General features: G+C 44.4%; 1 protein-coding gene across 4 annotated transcripts in view; it reads right to left on the reverse strand.

Annotated features, from left to right (window-relative positions):
- Nucleotides 1–17,481, reverse strand: part of LOC309837089 (uncharacterized protein) — a 40,310-nt gene continuing 22,829 nt past the window's right edge. The window contains exons 1-4 of one of the 4 annotated variants that reach the window (XR_014298211.1): nt 6,703–6,955; nt 5,048–5,174; nt 1,871–3,661; nt 1–1,102 (exon numbers count right to left, since the gene is read on the reverse strand). Coding sequence is in view for 3 of the 4 variants with exons in the window: in XM_082677434.1 (XP_082533560.1) it covers nt 2,328–3,661; nt 5,048–5,174; nt 6,703–6,735 (1,494 nt within the window). In the remaining variant the exon portion in view is untranslated. Of the gene's footprint in view, nt 1,103–1,583; nt 3,662–5,047; nt 5,175–6,702; nt 6,956–17,481 lie in introns of those variants that run through there. The other 3 variants (XM_082677434.1, XM_082677436.1, XM_082677435.1) reach the window with 3 other exon arrangements.

Consider the following 17,481-nt stretch of genomic DNA (forward strand, 5'->3'; position numbering starts at 1 on the left):
AAAAAAAAGAAAAGACTTTATGATTTCAATCATATAAAATTCTAGAAAATGCACACTAATTTGTTATAACGAAAAGCAAATCAATGGCTGCTTGGAGGACAAAGAGGTTATTAAAGGATTATTAAAGGTAAGTATGGAGGTGACAGAAACGTTTATTATAATTATTGATGGTTTCATGGATTTATATAGATATCAAAATTTATCAAATTTTATAGTTTAAATATAGATATTTACTGCATATAATTTATACTTATTAAAACTTTAAAAATATGATTCAACTTAAAATTCTGGATTTCCTACTCTAGAAAATCAGTTTTGGCAACCATACTGACTCAATGGGCAGGTTCAGCACTTGCCTCAGGGGCAGCAAAAATAAGTGAGAAATTTTTGAAGTGGAAACAAAGACTATTTCCACTTCATTCAACAGGGATACTGGATGGGTCAAAAATACCATATCACTAGACTAAGAATCTCTCTTCTCTCTATCCTTGTTTTCCTGTTTGCACAGCAATGGCCTTAGATGAACAGCCCAGAGAAGCCTCAGGAGTCCACAAAACATTTTTTTTTTTTTTTTTTTTTTTTTGGTACGCGGGCCTCTCACTGCTGTGGCCTCTCCTGTTGCGGAGCACAGGCTCTGGACGCACAGGCCCAGCGGCCATGGCTCACAGGCCCAGCCACTCCACAGCATGTGGGATCCTCCTGGACCGGGACACGAACCTGCGTTCCCTGCATCAGCAGGCAGACTCCCAACCACTGCGCCACCAGGGAAGCCCCACAAAACGTTTTGATAAGGCCTTCAGCTACACAGGATATACAGTTCTGGACGTCCTGAGAATTTCTGTACCTGCTCATCCTTCACAACCATAGTGACTAAACGTCGTGAGTGACCTTTTAAAAGAGGCACATTCTAACCATTATGTTGTAGTCTCCTCCACTCTCTATTAATCCAGTGTTTCTGTAACAATTATCACTTCCCTGGCCCCTTTAATCTTAAAATCATTGATGTTACCCTACAGAATTCAGGACATCAGGGCACATAGCTCTGCTGCAGGACCTGGGGAACAGATTTCCCTCAACAGTGCTGAGCATGATGAAATATCGCCTGTGAACAAGAGAATAAGTTTATGTTGCTCTCAAAAGCACTAAAGGTTGTCACAGCAACCAGAAACAGCCCCCTCCTCAGTTTGAACTCTGAACTTACAAAACATCATGGCATGCCATCTAAAAATTAACACCACAAAGCCCTGCAGTCTTTCCTTGAAGGTTTTGAGCAGCAATGCAACCTAGGCCAAAACTGGAGAGGCATATTCTGTCATCATACTGTCCCTGCCGAGGCACACAGTTTGGGATCCTGACCAGAGCAGTTCATCTCAAGCCAACAAACCCAGTTTACAACAAACCACCCCATACAGTGAACAGAACCCCTAAGATTAATGGTGTCTTAAACAATAAGACCTTTATTATTATACAAACAAGAGCAATGGGAGGCAGACTGTTCCCCAGGCTGGTGACTTGGAGGCTGGAAAATCCCATCACTAGAGTCTCATGAGAGCAATAATATTACTGAAAAATGTAGTCCATCTTTTCAAATCACCAACGGAGTCCTCTAGGCCAAAACTGGGTAAGGTCCATGATTTAACTCATAAGGGAGGAAAAAAAACTGGGAAAGACTAAGTGTTCAAGCTACTCATGAATCATCCCACAAGTGGGAGAGCACTGGGGTTTCCTTCCTAGGTTGGGTGAATGTTGCACACTATGGGCATCTGCCAGGTGGTTAGAGGTGAAATGACTTCTGCTACAGAACTGGCGGTGACATAAATCTGGCAAGGGCCCTGGACAGGTTAAAAAGTGCAATGCAGCTCCCACATACCTGGAATTTAAGTGGATGTTTGGATGTATCTGGTTCAATACGGGCAAATGGCATCTTCATAAGGGATCTCCTCCTGTGTTGTTGCACTGAACAAAGAAATCATATATACCTGCACATTGAAGGTAGTTCTCCCATTTGAAATCTGTGGTATCCCATGAGGTATGTTCTTCAGCGGAAGGCTTTCTCACACTCACTGAATTTATAAGTTATAAGGCCTTTCTCCACTGTGAATTCTCTGGAGTGTACTGAGGCTAGACTTTGGCCAAAGGATTTTCCCCATCTGCCATACTCATAAGGCTTTGCTCCAATGTGACACTATGGTGTTTTAGGAGTCTGGAGATGAATTTCCCACATTCAAGTGCACATAAAGCCTTTCTCCAATATGAACACTCTAGTGGTCACTGAAGTTGGACCTATGGGTAAAGGATTTCCCACATTCACTGCACTCATCAGGCCTTTAACCAGTGTGAACTCTTCGGTGTTTAATGAGGCTGGAGCTATGGCTAAAAGATTTCCCACATTCGCTGCACTCATAAGGCTTTTCTCCAGTGTGAATTCTCCTGTGTTTAATGAGGCTGGAGTTTTGAGTAAAGGATTTCCCACATTCACTACACTCATAAGGCCTTGATCCAGTGTGAACTCTCTGGTGTTTCAAGAGACTGGAGCTGTAAGTAAAGAATTTCCCACATTCGCTGCACTCATAAGGCCTTTCTCCAGTGTGAACTCTCCGATGTTGCAGAAGTGCAGAGCTTTGGCTAAAAGATTTCCCACATTCGCTGCACTTATAAGGCCTTTCTCCACTATGAACTCTATGGTGTTCAATGAGGCTAGAGTTTTGAGTAAAGGATTTTCCGCATTCACTGCACTCATAGGGCCTTGATCCAGAGTGAACTCTCTGGTGTTTTATAAGACTGGAGTGGTAGGTAAAGAATTTCCCACACTCACTGCACTCATAAGGCCTTTCTCCAGTGTGAACACTCCGGTGTTGAAGGAGTGCAGAGCTTTCACTAAAGGATTTCCCACATTCACTACACTCATATGGCCTTTCCCCAGTATGAATTCTCCGATGTTTAATGAGGTTGGATTTGTTGCTAAATAATTTTCCACATTCGTCACACTCATGAGGCCTCACTCCAGTGTGAACTCTCCGGTGTTGAATGAGGCTAGAGCTTTGCCTAAAGGTTTTCCCACATTCCCCACACTCATAAGGCTTTTCCCCAGTATGAACTCTCCAATGGTCATTGAGGCTGTAGCTTTTGCTAAAAGATTTCCCACATTCGCTGCACATGTAGCATTTTTCTCTAGTGGGGACTCTTTGGTGCTGAAAAAGCATGTGTTTGCAACTAAAGTCTTCAGTACATTCTCCAGAGTTATAATGAGTTTTCCCCCTGTGAAAGGCAGCTCCACACTCAGTTCCCCTGTTTGACTTCTCCCTGGTGTATGTGGACTCCCCATGGGAAAGGGACTTCCCTGACACAAAAAATTTGCAGTCTTTCATAAATGAGGCTCTGTCCATGTTGCTTCTGAAGCATTTCTCGCCAATGTTCTGCTTTTGGTGCTGAAGTTTTGCACTGAAATACAACTGCTGCTCCCATGCCCCAATATCATACAGTTTCTGCCTCTGGTGCTCAGTCAAGTGCAAAATGTCTCCCAAGTCCGGGCCGCATATCTCACAAAAATGGGCCTTTTGGGTGGACACACCTGCCTTGGGAGTACTGACCTGTGACATTCTATTTACAGAAATGCTCTGTTCAGGAGGTGCCTCTTCATCCTCTGCTCCATGCCAACAACCTGAAAGCAAGTAATGCTGGTGAAGTGCACATTGACTTTGGTCAGAGGGGACAGCTACTACAAAAGTGTGTGTAACAAACCTAGGAACCTGTCCATGGGATTGTTTGCAGGAGCAAGGAGTTGGTTCCAGTTGAGGATGGGGCTGCTTAGCACTACTGAGCTATAAAGATCACAGAATGGGAGAGGTCTTATGAGGTGAAGGACACAACCTTGTGGTGGACACAAAAAGAAGAGACAGGGTATGCAATTCCTTCTTCTACAAAGAACTTTGAAAAGGAACTTGTCTGCTGGTGACACATGAACACTGTATAAAAGGGTTGTGCCAAGACCCAAGAAAATACGACTATAGTAGGGCAGCTAGTCTTTAAGGACTGTTTAAGAATGTGTGCACACCTCATGAAACAATACATAGGGGGACTTCCCTGGTGGTCCAGTGGTAAAGAATTGCCTTTCAATGCAGGGGACCCAGGTTCTATTCCTGGTCGGGGAACTAAGATACCACATGCCACGGAGCAAAGAAGCTCACACGCCACAACTACTGAGCTTGCGCGTCTCAATGAGAGAGAGAAAACCCACACGTCACAACTAGAGAGAAACCCATGTGCCGCCGCAACTAGAGAGAAGCCCGTGCGCCACAACGAAGACCTGACACAGCCATAAATAAATAAATAAATAAATAAATTTTTTAAAGTTAAAAAAAAAAAAAGAATACATAGGGGCCAATGCAGAAAGCACTGCAGTTGGAGTAGTGAGAAAAACGGGTGAGAGAGGAGTCGAGAGATGTGAGGTTAACCTCAGGTTGGAAATTAAGAGTAGCAGTGACAATAGAGATGACGAATTGGCCAAGTGTCAAGAAAGGGGAAGGAAGACAGAAATGAAATGTGGCCACTGGCATCAAAATTCTGGTCAAACACAGTAAGTTTCTGGCATGATTTGAATACGGCATTGTCATCATGCCCTCTATGTGCTACTATGCAGGACCAGGCTCCCTCTGAGTCATCTTGCTTGATTCATATACATACTGTGAACCTCTGTGGGCTCTCCAACCCAATCCCACTCCCTCACTGATCAAATACATGGCACCTTGATGATACAAGAAGCAAGGGATTCGATATCCTATGATAACCATAATGGAAAATAAAGAATTTTTTAAAAAGAATAATAATAAAAAAAGAACTGTTAAGTCAACAGGGAAGATAATGTTGGGCATGCTAAAGGAAGGAGAGGGAAGTGCACAAACCTCAGCCTAACGAACCACAGCACCAACCCAGAGAACTAAGGAAGGAAACAGTGCCCGTGGTCCTGATGTGAGGACAGACTGCTCCTGGGGAAAAAAGGAAGGGCAGAGACTAGTTCAAGGCACAGAGGCAGGTTTGACAGCCTTACCCAAGGAAGTTATAAGTGCCAAGTTCTCCAGCATCACGTTGTGGTACAGGCATCTCTGAGCATCATCAAGGAGATCCCATTCCTCCCAGGAGAAGTACACGGCCACATCCTCAAAGGTCACACTGCCCTGGCAAGATGGAGACAGATGAAACCACAAACAGCCCCTTTCTCAGGGACAACAATCCATGCCCCATGCCCACCCTCCTCCCAAGCTCTCCAACTCAGAGGAGAAACCAGGCCCTGGCACCATTGGTGCCACTGTCTTCAAACGGTCCCATTGATCACTGGAACCAGCCATCAACAAGAGGTATGTTGGCAAGTAGGTATCTAAGCTGTGGACCTGGCATAGAGGGATCCACACACTCATGCCAGACTATTCCACTGGTGTGGCCAAGGTCACAAAAGTCTCAATACCAGGGCCCTGGGGTCATCAAGCATACTCCCTCTTCAAGTACGCATAATCCTTGAGACTGGATCCCACAGCCCATGCCTATGGTGGTCACCACCTCACTGTCCCACACCCCAGACTTCCAGACCTGTGTATTTAGCTGCTCACTTAATGCCTCCACTTAATGCTCTAGGAAACATCTCAGAAGCTCCTGATATCTCTGGGGAATATTACTCCTACTACCAACTTCCTCATCTCTGTTGATAGAGCTTCTATTCCCACATCTGCTAAAAAGACAAAACAAACAAACAAACAAAAAAAACAACCCTAGGAATATCCCTGAGTCCTGTTTTACTCCCTCATGGTTCACATCAGAAAATATAGTTGTCACTTTTAAAAACACACATCCAGAATCCAATCATACCTCCTAAACCATGACTCTGGTCCACTGACTCTCACCTGGATTATGGCAGTAGCCTCCAAACCCATCTTCCTTACTCCTTCCTCTAACCCACAGTCTATACTTCATGCAACAGCCAGATGTAGCCAGTTAAGACGTTGGTAATACTACCTCCCTCCTCTGATCGAAACCTCCCGTCAATCACCAACTTCTCAGCAGTCATTCCAGTCCTAATTACTGTCCCCTGATCTTTATTCCCACCTGAAAGAAAGGGGACTTTTCCTTTCCTGGAAATTCCCAGTTAAGTTTTACCTCAAGCATGTGCTACCAGTTTCTAGAATAACTTTTCACACCTGTTTACAATGGTTGCCAGAAACGGAAACACCTTCACATAACCCTGGCCTTAGGGTTTCTCCAGGGCTTCCAGACCCCAAACTGGGGGCACGGCACTTACGAGTCGCAAGAAACCACAATCCAGAGAACATGTGGGTGGAGGTCAGAGACAGTGAGGGAATGGGACACCCTTCACTTGGCTGTGTTGTTTCCAAAAAGCACCTCTACAGCCGTGGGAAACATGGAAAAAGCCAAGTCTTGAGGAATGAGTCTATGGCGGGGTTCGATGGGCTCAGACCTCCCTATACCCCTGCCTGACCCTGAAGACTGGGACTCAGGGTAGCTATTCAACCTCTGTTCCTCAGTGATCGGTTCTCCTTTTAACAGGTGTCCCTCCGCCTGTCACCCTTGCCCACGCCCCACCACCATCCCGGACACCGCGGCCTGGGCTGCGGGCACGTGAGCAAGCGCCCCGCACTCGGGGCTTTAGTCTGGCGCGGTGAGGGCGGTGAGGGCCGGAGGACGAGCGTTTACCTGAGGCAGGTTCCTCAGCGCCGCCGCCGCCATCGGACTCTGTGGGCGGAGCGGGGCCGGGAGAGGCGGGACGCAGGGACGGCGGACCCTCTCCTGGGCCTGGCACGGGGCCCCCGGGCGGCGTCGCCGAATTTCAGACCCGCCTCTATGCCGCGGAGACAGCCCCTCCTCTCGGACCTTCTCAATTCCGTCACCTCGAGATGGACCCACAATTCCCAAATCTCTCACACTGGTCAAACAAAACCAAGAGTAGCTAACATGGCCGCTGTGAAAAGGAAGCCAGAAGTTCCGCCCTGACATCATGCGGCCTCCTGTCTCTAAGCGTTCATTGGGTAGCGTTCCTGCCGCTCGATACTGAGCATTCTGGGTAATGTAGTCCCAACAGATCCACACACTGAGGAGACTGGACTTCCTGCTAGAAAGGACTAGCTTTGCCAGGAGGGGAGTTGGGAAAAGATATATCCAGGTGAGCTTCACCCCACCTTTAAAGGTATCATGATCCTATTTTTGCCAAATGCTCTCTGCAGCTGATCACCCAAGTGTTTGGAGACATATAATTTCGTACTCGGTGAAGATTGGCATGCTCCCAGAAGCTAAAAATACTACTTCAGGGAATTCCCTGGAGGTCCAGTTGTTAGGACTCTGGCTTTCACTGCTGAGGGCACGGGTTCAATCCCTGGTGGGGAAATTAAAATCCCGCAAGCCGCGGGGCACGGCACGGGGGTGGGGGTGGGGTGGGGTGGGGTGAGGGAGGGTGGGGAAGAGAGATTCAAACAAACAATTTCAGATGCCCCCAAAGACTACAAAACCAAACGAACATATTTTTATAGAATCAGACACAAAATGTGTTTGTTAGCGGAAGCTAATAAACATTATCTTATTTCAATTCAAATTCATGCACTCCAAAGCATAAAGTTAGTTTTCCAGTCTATGTACATTTGGTCAGGGGCAAGAGAGAAAATACTCCAGATCGTGTTCTGTCAAGGAAGACAGAGGAAGTATATTGGGCCACCCTCAATCAGGAGTACAAAAATAGATCTAACAGAGCCTCTCCTTGACTAAACTTTAGTCATGACCCTCTAAGCTTTTTTTCTTTATTTATTTTATTTTATTTTTTATTTTATTAGACCCAGTCTTTGGGCCTTGTCCTCAAGAGCAAGAATTCTACTAAGTGGGTTTGGCAAGAATTTCCCATCCTAAATGTCTGATAGCCACTGATATCTGATGAAATTTCCTCATCCCTCACCATCACACAGGTAATAACTGATCACACTGACCTACACCTTCTGGAAGAATTGTTTAGGTCAGTTTAGGAAGAATTTCCCTGCTCTCTTAGTAATTTTTTATCCACTGACACCACCGCCCTTCCTCCTTGGCTACAAATCCCAACTTTTTTACAAGCGTCTGAGTAATTTTTCTTTAACAGATCAGTCTGTGGTTTCCAAAGAAAACATCTCTCCTGCCTTTAGAGTCAATTATTCTGTCTAATACATTGAACAACACTTTTAACCATTTAATATCTCTTACTTGATACGCTGACATATATTCAGTTCCTTTTAGGAATCTACCATCAATCTCAAAAAGAGGACAATGAGAAACATGCTACTTTTACTGTACAATGGCTGCAGTGTTCACAGTTGGAGGATGTATACAAAGGGTACTCTTGCCCTGGAGATACTGGGAGTATCTTAAATTTACGATTTCATTGCTGGGAAATGATTATCATTTCTTTTTTGATGCAGGGACTGTTTGCATGAAGAACTGATGTTATCTCAGAAAAATAGTTGTAAAATGCAAATTACAAACAGCTATTCATAATGTCTATGTAGTGATTCAAAGTAGTAGCAGAAATAGTTTTTGTGAAACATCAGTGGATGATGGAAAAAGGTCAGGCCTCAGAGTTTTAGATGTGATGTCTGAGAAGACATAGAATTAAGCTGAGCCTATGACTACATGACTAGAATGGTCACTCTGAAGGTTTTATCTCCAAAATATGACTCTTCTTCATTCTTTTTTTAAATACTACCATTATTCTTTTTTTTTAATTAATTAATTAATTTTTTGTCTGTGTTAGGTCTTCGTTGCTGTGTGTGGGCTTTCTCTAGTTGCGGTGAGCGGGGGCTAATCTTCGTTGCAGTGTGTGAGCTTCTCATTGCAGTGGCTTCTCTTTGTTTCGGAGCACGGGCTCTAGGAGCATGGGCTTCAGTAGTTGCAGCATGCAGGCTCAGTAGTTGTGGCGCACGGGCTTAGTTGCTCCATGGCATGTGGGGTCTTCCCGGACCAGGGATCAAACCTGTGTCCCCTGCACTGGCAGGTAGATTCTTAACCACTGCGCCACCAGGGAAGTCCTGATTCTTTTATTCTTGAAATTTTTGAGCAATACCAGCATGGAAGGAGAGAGTTAAAGGAGACATTCAGAGTAACCAGAGTTGTAAAAATATACAGGGAAGCTGAGATGTCATATTTAGTCCCTGGTCTCACTAATGATCAATGAGCAAACAGTTGGTTTTAGGTATTTACTGTAGGTACATGGGAGACATTGGGCCATAACAGAGACAAAGAACCCTGAATTCATAGGAATTACATTGTACTCAAGGAAGAAAGACCAGAAACAGAAAAGACTAATTGTATAATATGTTATAATGTGGCAGACAAATTGGGAGAAGAAGGCAAGGTGAGTATCCTGAGAAGTACAGTATGGAGTATAATATTATACAGCACAGAAAGGGAAATATTTTTAATAAGAGGGCCTTTGAGAAAACACTTGAAGGACGTAAGAGATGAGCCCGCTGGGTACTTCTGCAATAAATTTTGGGGAGAAGAAGCAGGTGACCAGGCTGTTCAGTGGGTGGAGGCTTCACAGGCCTCCTCAGCAGTGCAGAGTGAAGGACACCAGCCCAGCTGGCCATTCCTCTCCTTTGCTCACTGCAGAGACACTCAGGGCATGTGGGTAGAAAGTCTTGGCTCTGCCTCTCAGAGCTTGAAAATTTCCACTATGTTGAACTGGGGCCTGAAACCAGGCATGCTCACCTTTCCTAGAACCCTGATTTTCAGACTTTGATCCCAGGACCTTCACCATCAGTGTCACCAGGGGACTCATTAAAAATGCACATGGGGCTTCCCTGGTGGCGCAGTGGTTGAGAGTCCACCTGCTGATGCAGGGGACACGGGTTCGTGCCCTGGTCCGGGAGGATGCCAAATATCGCGGAGCGGCTGGACCCGTGAGCCATGGCCGCTGGGCCTGCGTGTCCGGAGCCTGTGCTCCGCAACGGGAGAAGCCACAACGGGAGAGGCCACAACAGTGAGAGTACCACAAAAAAAAGAGGGAAAAAATGCACATGCTCAATTCTGAACCCAGACCTGAATGAGGCACTGTGTGGGCCAGACCAAAGAATTTGTGTTGTAACAAGCTTCCAAGTGATAATGATACATGCTCAAGAAATATGTATCATTCTGCTGTGTATTCTGCAGAGACATATACCTGCATTTCTTGCAATTTACAGGTGTTCTGTCTAAATATGTAGGATTTTTTAGCTGAAGTTGGAAAAAAAACTGGATCAGTACATATTTGATTCCTAATATAAGAAAAGTATAAAATGTTTTGTAGTGTTTATGAAGATGTCCTACATTATATACAATTATAAAATAGAATGTCATAAGTGTCAGATAATTAAACCTCTTGGAGGAAAAACAAAGCTTGTAGTATAGGATCAGTTTAGGATTGCTTCTGCACATGGATTGCTATCTGTGTGTTATCTATATGTTAAAATATAGTCCTATACAAGCTGCTTTTCTTAGTAAAAATAAAGTCATATTTCATATAAAGATATGCACTTTGCTTTTCTCACTTAACTGTGTATCTTGGAGGACTTACCTGGTGGCGCAGTGGTTAAGAATCCACCTGCCAGTGCAGGGGACACGGGTTCGAGCCCTGGTCCGGGATGATCCCACATGCCGCGGAGCAGCTAAGCCCGTGTGTCACAACTACTGAGCCTGTTGTGTTCTAGAGCCCACGAGCCACAACTAATGAACCCGCATGCCACAACTGCTGAAGCCCGTGCGCCTAGAGCCCATACTCCACAACGAGAAGCCACCACAATGAGAAGCCCGCTCACTGCAAGGAAGAGTAGCCCCCGCTCGCTGCAACTATAGAAAGCATGAGCGCAGCAACAAAGACCCAACGCAGCCAAAAGTAAATAAATAAAAAAATTTATTTAAAAAAAAAGCAGGGAAAAGAGATGAGACTCCATATGTAAGAGCATTTATACTATTAAAACAAAACAAAACTATGTATCTTGGAGCAATCCTTTTGTGAGAACTTGCTGTGAGGCATGATGCCCTTAATGTTCCTGCCCACCTCAGATTACTGATTTACTCAAAAACATGTAAGGGGCCTGGGACAATCTACTGTGTGGGATTTACTATATTTTGTAGCTTTGATAACAGAGTGAAGTGGAATTTGTCCTGTAATTGGAGAAGCTTTTCATGCTGTTTTTTTCTCTTATGACCAGTGGTTCAAAACTGAGTGTGAGATCATCACATTGAGTGGCCTGGAGTTATGTTTCCCAAACTCTGGGCGAATAAGAATAACCTGATGATATTTTGAAGAGAACATTTCAAGCCTCTCATATTGGAGCATGATAAAGAGGAGACCCCTTCAAAGGCTCCTAGAAAGCTCTGGTTGGTGACTGGTTGCTAGAGGAACCAATTTTGTGATTAGAGTTTGGAACTGTCAGCCCTCTCTCCCCCCACTTCCTGGAAGAGAACCTGGAGTTTCAGTTAAACTCCAATGGTCAGTTATTTAATCAATCATGACTAGATAACAAAGCCTCCATAAAACCCCTAAAGGATGGGGTTAAGAGAACTTCCTAGTTGGTAAGCAAGAATGCATCAATGGGCTAGGAGGGTGCGCATACCAAGCTTCTCAGGGCAGAAGCTTCTGCTTTGGGACCTTCCTAGACATTGTCTTCTGTACTTCATTGTCTGGCCTGTTCATTTGTATGCTTTGAAATAGCCTTTGTAATAAACAGATTAGTAAGTAAAAGTGTTTCCTTGGCGCTCCGTGAGCTATTCTAGCAGATTATCAAAACCGAGCTAGGGTGGTCATGGGAACCCCCTGATTTGTAGTCAATTTGGACAGAAGTGTGGGTAACCTAGGGATCCACCTTGGATTGGGCAGTCTTGTAGGATGGAGCCCTTAACCTGTGGGGTCTGTGCTAAGTCTGAGCACCTAGTTTCAGAACTGAATTAAATTGTAGGACACCCAGTTGGCGTGTGCAGAGAATTGGTTGGTGTTAAAAACCCCACATATTTGAAACTCCAATTTCAGTGACCATCAGAGAGTTCACACAGGAGAAAGACCTTATAAGTGTGACCAATGTGGGAACGCCTTTAGCCACAGCTCCAACCTCACTCAACACCAGAGTTCATAAAGGATTGGGCCTTATGGGTGTGTTAAATGTGAGGAAGCCATAAGCCAAAGGCCTTACCTTCTTGATTACCACAAAATTCACACAGGAAAAGCAACTTAGACATGAAGAAACGTCATATGTCCTCCTTCAGTATAACAACACTCAAGGAGGTGCCTTTTGAGGGTGCCGTCTGCCTGAAGTGAACCTCATACATCCAAACATCAACATAAATTTCAGATATGTAGAAGGCGCACTTCATGTTTTAACCTTCCAGGTTACTGGAGCTCTTATCAGATTACTGTCCTGTCAGATCTAAGGCAGAAGCCATTCACCTCCACCACCTGGCAGGTGCCCAGATTGTACATCATGTACCCACCCCAGTGTGTTTGGGGCAGGAAACCTCAGTGTCTTCTCATTCTCTCAGGGACTTCATGAGAAGCTGGAGTACTCTCCTTTCTCTCTGATTAGTTAGAGCAGGGGCTTGACCCAGTTGTGACCAAGAGGACTCCATCTGAGCTCTGCTGGTGACTTGTAAAGGTGGACTACCTTTTCTGGGGATTTTGTTGGTCTCACATGACTCTTGTGATGGAATTTCCAGCCTCCAAGTCACTGACCCAGGAACAGCTGCCTACATTGTTCTGGTTTTCTGCTATAACAAAGGCATTAAGGTTTCCGTCACCTTTAATCTCAAGGGTTCTGTTCACTTTAAGGGATAGTTTGAAAACAACTGGGTTCTGCCAGAATAAAAGAAACAGATTTTGTGGGATCCTGACCCTCGTGTGCCTCATGGGTGGATGGAATGTTGTCAGTGCTCCTGCAGGTCTGGGCCTGCTTGCTTGGTCCTAATTTGGAGGCTGAATGCTAGTATTTTTTGTGGTGACAGAGCTTATCCTGAGGAGGGAGCAGTTGTGACAACCTCCAGTAATTCTGGGAACAACATGAAATTGTTCTCTTATTCACAGGAGATATTGCATCCTGCTCAGCACTAGTGAGGGAAGTCTGTTCCCTAGATCCTGCAGCGGAGCCATGTGCCCTAACATCCAGAATTCTGCATGTGTGGTAGTATCCCTGGTTGAAAGATTATAGGGGGAATGATAATAGTTACAGGAACAGCTGATTAGTAGAGATCACAGGAGACTGCAGCAAACTGGCTGGAATATCCCTCTTTTAAAAGGGTATCCACAGTGTTCCAGGCACCATGGTTTTGAAGGATGAGAAACTGCAGAAATTCTCAGGACCTTCAGAACTGTGTATCTTGTATAGCTGAGGGCCTTCTCAGAAAATAATCTAATGGTTTTATGGATTCCTATAAACAGCCCATCTTCTCTGGGCTGTTCACCTTAAGGCCATTGCTGCACAGACAGGGAAACAGGGAGGGAATGACGGAAGATCTCTTATTCCGATGATGTGGCCTTTGTGACCCAGCCTGCATTCCTACTGAGTCAGTTGTAAATGGTCTTCATTGCTCACCAATATTTGCTACTACTGAGGCTAGGCACCAATCCCAGGGCATTACAATGGATATGGTGGTGTTAACATAGGTTTGCTAAACTTTATTTTTCTAAAACAGTAAGAATTTTTTTGTTTCTTAACGCTTTTTAGGTACAGTTAATAAACAATAAATTGGGACTTACCTGGTGGTGCAGTGGTTAAAAATCCGCCTGCCAACGCAGGGGAAACAGGTTCGAGCCTGGTCTGGGAACATCCCACATGCCACGGAGCAGCTAAGCGCGTGCGCCACGACTACTGAGCCTGCACTCTAGAGCCCGTGAGCCACAACTTCTGAGCCCACGTGCCACAACTACTGAAGCCCACACACCTACAGCCCGTGCTCTGCAACAAGAGAAGCCACTGCAATGAGAAGCCTGTGCACTGCAACAAAGAGTAGCCCCCACTCACGGCAACTAAAGAAAGCCCATGTGCAGCAACAAAGACTTAAAATAGCCACAAAAAAAATAATAAATTATCCATATTTATACTGTACGATTTGGTAAGTTTTGACATTCATATAAACCCATGAGACCATCAAACAATCATGATAATTAAGCTATGCATTACCCAGTATTTACCTCATGCCCTTTAATAATCTCTTTCTCTCTACCCTCCCTGGCCTCCCAGGCAAGCATTGATTTACTCTATAATAAAATATTTTATATTTTCTATAACTTTATATGAATGGAATTATAAAATGTTTAGTCTTTTTTCCCCCGGGTGTCCTCCTCAGGCAGTGTATTTATTTTGAGATTCGGCAGTGGTTCTTATGTGGGTAGTTCATTCCTTTTATGTTGTTGAGGAGTATATCACTATATACTTGGATATATCACAATTTGTTTATTCCTTCATCTGTTTTTTGGATATCTGAATTGTTTCCAGTTTTTGGCTATATCAAACAAAATTGTTATAGACATTTCAGTACAATTCTTCAATACTGATATATTTCATTTCTCTTGTGCTAATATCTCAGAGCGCGTTAGTTACAGGTTAGATAAATGTATAACTTTTCAAGAAGAATCAAACTGTGACCTAGCACAATTGTTCCCTTTTGTATTCCTGCCAACAGTGAGAGACTTCTAGTTATTCCGTATCTTTGCCAATGGTGTGTATGGCGGGACTTTTTAAATTTTGACCTTCTTTTTTTTTTTTTTTGTATGCGTTGGGTCTTCATTGCTGTGCACAAGCTTTCTATAGTTGCGGGACTACTCTTCATCGTGCGGGCTTCTCATTGCCGTGGCTTCTCTTGCAGAGCACCAGCTCTAGGCACGCGGGCTTCAGCAGTTGTGGCACACAGGCTCAGTAGTTGTCACTTGCGGGCTCTAGAGCGAAGGCTTAGTGTTGTGGCGCACGGCCTTAGTTGCTCCACGGCATGTGGGATCTTCCCGGACCAGGGATCGAACCTGTGTCCCCTGTATTGGTAGGTGGATTCTTAACCACTGTGCCACCAGGGAAGCCCCTTGACCCTTTTTTTTTTAAAGCTTTTTTTAAAAAAGTTAATTAATTTATTTTTGGCTGCATTGGGTCTTCGTAGCTGCACACGGGTTTTCTTTAGTTGCAGTGAGCTAGAGCTACTCTTTGTTGCAGTGCACGGGCTTCTCATTGCAGTGGCTTCTCGTTGCAGAGCACGAGCTCTAGGCGTGTGGGCTTCAGTAGTTGTGGCACACGGGCTCAGTAGTTGTGGCTTGCAGGCTTTAGAGTGCAGGTTCAGTAGTTGTGGCACACGGGCTTAGTTGCTCTGCGACATGTGGGATCTTCCTGGACCAGGACTCGAACCTGTTTCCCCTGCATTGGCAGGTGGATTCTTAACCACTGTGCCAAAGTTCAATTTTGACCCTTTTAATAAATGTGTGTAACAGTATTTCACTGTAGTTTTAGTTCCACTTCCCTGATGTTTCATGATGTTGAGCATTTTTCATTTGTTAATTTGCCACCTGTATGTCTGGTAAGAATGTTCATATCCTTTGCCTGTTTTTTAAAAATGAATTTTGGCTATTTTTCTTTTCATTAACCAATTAGAAGATAGTGAAACAATAAAGACTTATGTTGCAACTTCATTCTTCAGTGATGTGACTTCTTAACTAAGGAATAATTGTATTTACTATTCTGGAATATTGGAAGATATCTACCCTACCTTATTTATTTATTTATTTATTTTCTTTGGTACATTGCAATGACCACGTACAACTTACAGCTAATTTTAATCTGCATTTTTAATATATTTTCCATTACTTTAAGTCTAAATATTCAACAATACAATAAATAAAGGGGAGTTCCCTGGCAGTCCAGTTGTTAGAACTCCGCACTTTCACCATCATGGCCCAGGTTCAATCCCTGGTAGGGGAATTGAGATCCTGCAAACTTCACAGCAAAAAAAAACAAAAAGCAAAAAACAAAAAACCCCAATAAATCAAGCCATACTTTGTAGTGTTGCCAGTTTCTCTGGTGTATATATTCCCATCAATGGCCAATTTAAAACTGTCAATATGAACTCATTGACCATGGAGTTGGAAAAAGTTGCCAGTATCACACCAATGTAGTCTATTTCCACCATACTAATTCAGTAGCCACAAATAACCTCAAGAATATAGAAAATAATGAAATGTGAAATGATTAGGAAGTGAAAAATTTTCATATATATATTTTTGAACTATAGTTGATTTACAATATTAGTTTCAGGTGAGGGCCAGTGATGTGTTTGGGGTGACATTGATGAGCCTGTTAGGGATACCAGGGTGATGGTGCTGCTGTCCATGAGAATACTATTCACAGGAGAGAAGTGAGTTTGCAGGGAAGGCACTGCATGCCCATGGGGAAGGGGCCGGGTTCCTCAGGTTGAAATGTCAGGGTGTGATGGTTCAGCGCTCAGCAGATGATCTCACAGGAGAGGTATCTGGGGGTGTGGCTGGAGTCCCCAGATGTTTCTGTCAGGGAGCGGATACAAGGTAAGTAGGTGAGGGCTTCCCTGGTGGCACAGTGGTTAAGAATCCGCCTGCCAATGCAAGGGACACGGGTTTGAGCCCTGGTCCAGGAAGATCCCACATGCCGCGGAGCAACTAAGCCCGTGCACCACAACTACTGAGACTGTGCTCTGGAGCCCGCGAGCCACAGCTACTGAACACGCATGCCACAACTACTGAAGCCCACGTGCCTAGGGCCCGTGCTCTGCAACAAGAGAAGCCACCGCAACGAGAAGCCCATGCACTGCAATGAAGAGTAGCCCCCGCTTGCCGCAACTAGAGGAAGCCCGCATGTAGCAACGAAGACCCAACGCAACCAAAAATAAAAAAAATAAAAAATTTAAAAATCTTGAAAAAAACAAAAAACAAAGGAAGTAGGTGAGTTGAATCAGACCAGTGTTCACTAAATCTTCCCTAACTCAGCCACTTGGCAGATGTGTGCCCTTGTCAAAGTCATCCTCTCTCAGCTGCAGCTCCCTCCTTTGAGAAGTGGAAGTAATAAATTTTTCCTCTGCTGGATAATTTGGGGGCTGGTAAATGAGGAACTCCTCAGGAGAGCTCCTCAATGTTAGCTCCCTATGAAAAAAAGGGTGCAGGCAGTTATGGGCTGAATTGTATGTCCCCAAATCCATATGTTGAAGTCTTAACATCCAGTAACCCAGAATGTCATTGTATTTGGAAATAGGGTCTTTAAAAAGGTAAAATAAAGTCGCTAGGGTGGACCCTAATCCAACGTGACTGTTGTCCTTAAAGGAAGAGGAAGTTAGAGACTTCCCTGGTTGTCCAGTGGTTAAGAATCTGCCTTCCAACGCCAGGGACTCAGTTTCAATCCCTGGTTGGGGAACTAAGATTCCATATGCCTCAGGGCAACTACTGAGCCCACATGCCTCAACTAGAGAGAAGTCCACGCACTGCAA

This window comes from Grampus griseus, assembly GCF_964374135.1.
Source record: "Grampus griseus genome assembly, chromosome: 19".
NCBI classification, from domain to species: Eukaryota; Metazoa; Chordata; class Mammalia; order Artiodactyla; family Delphinidae; genus Grampus; species Grampus griseus.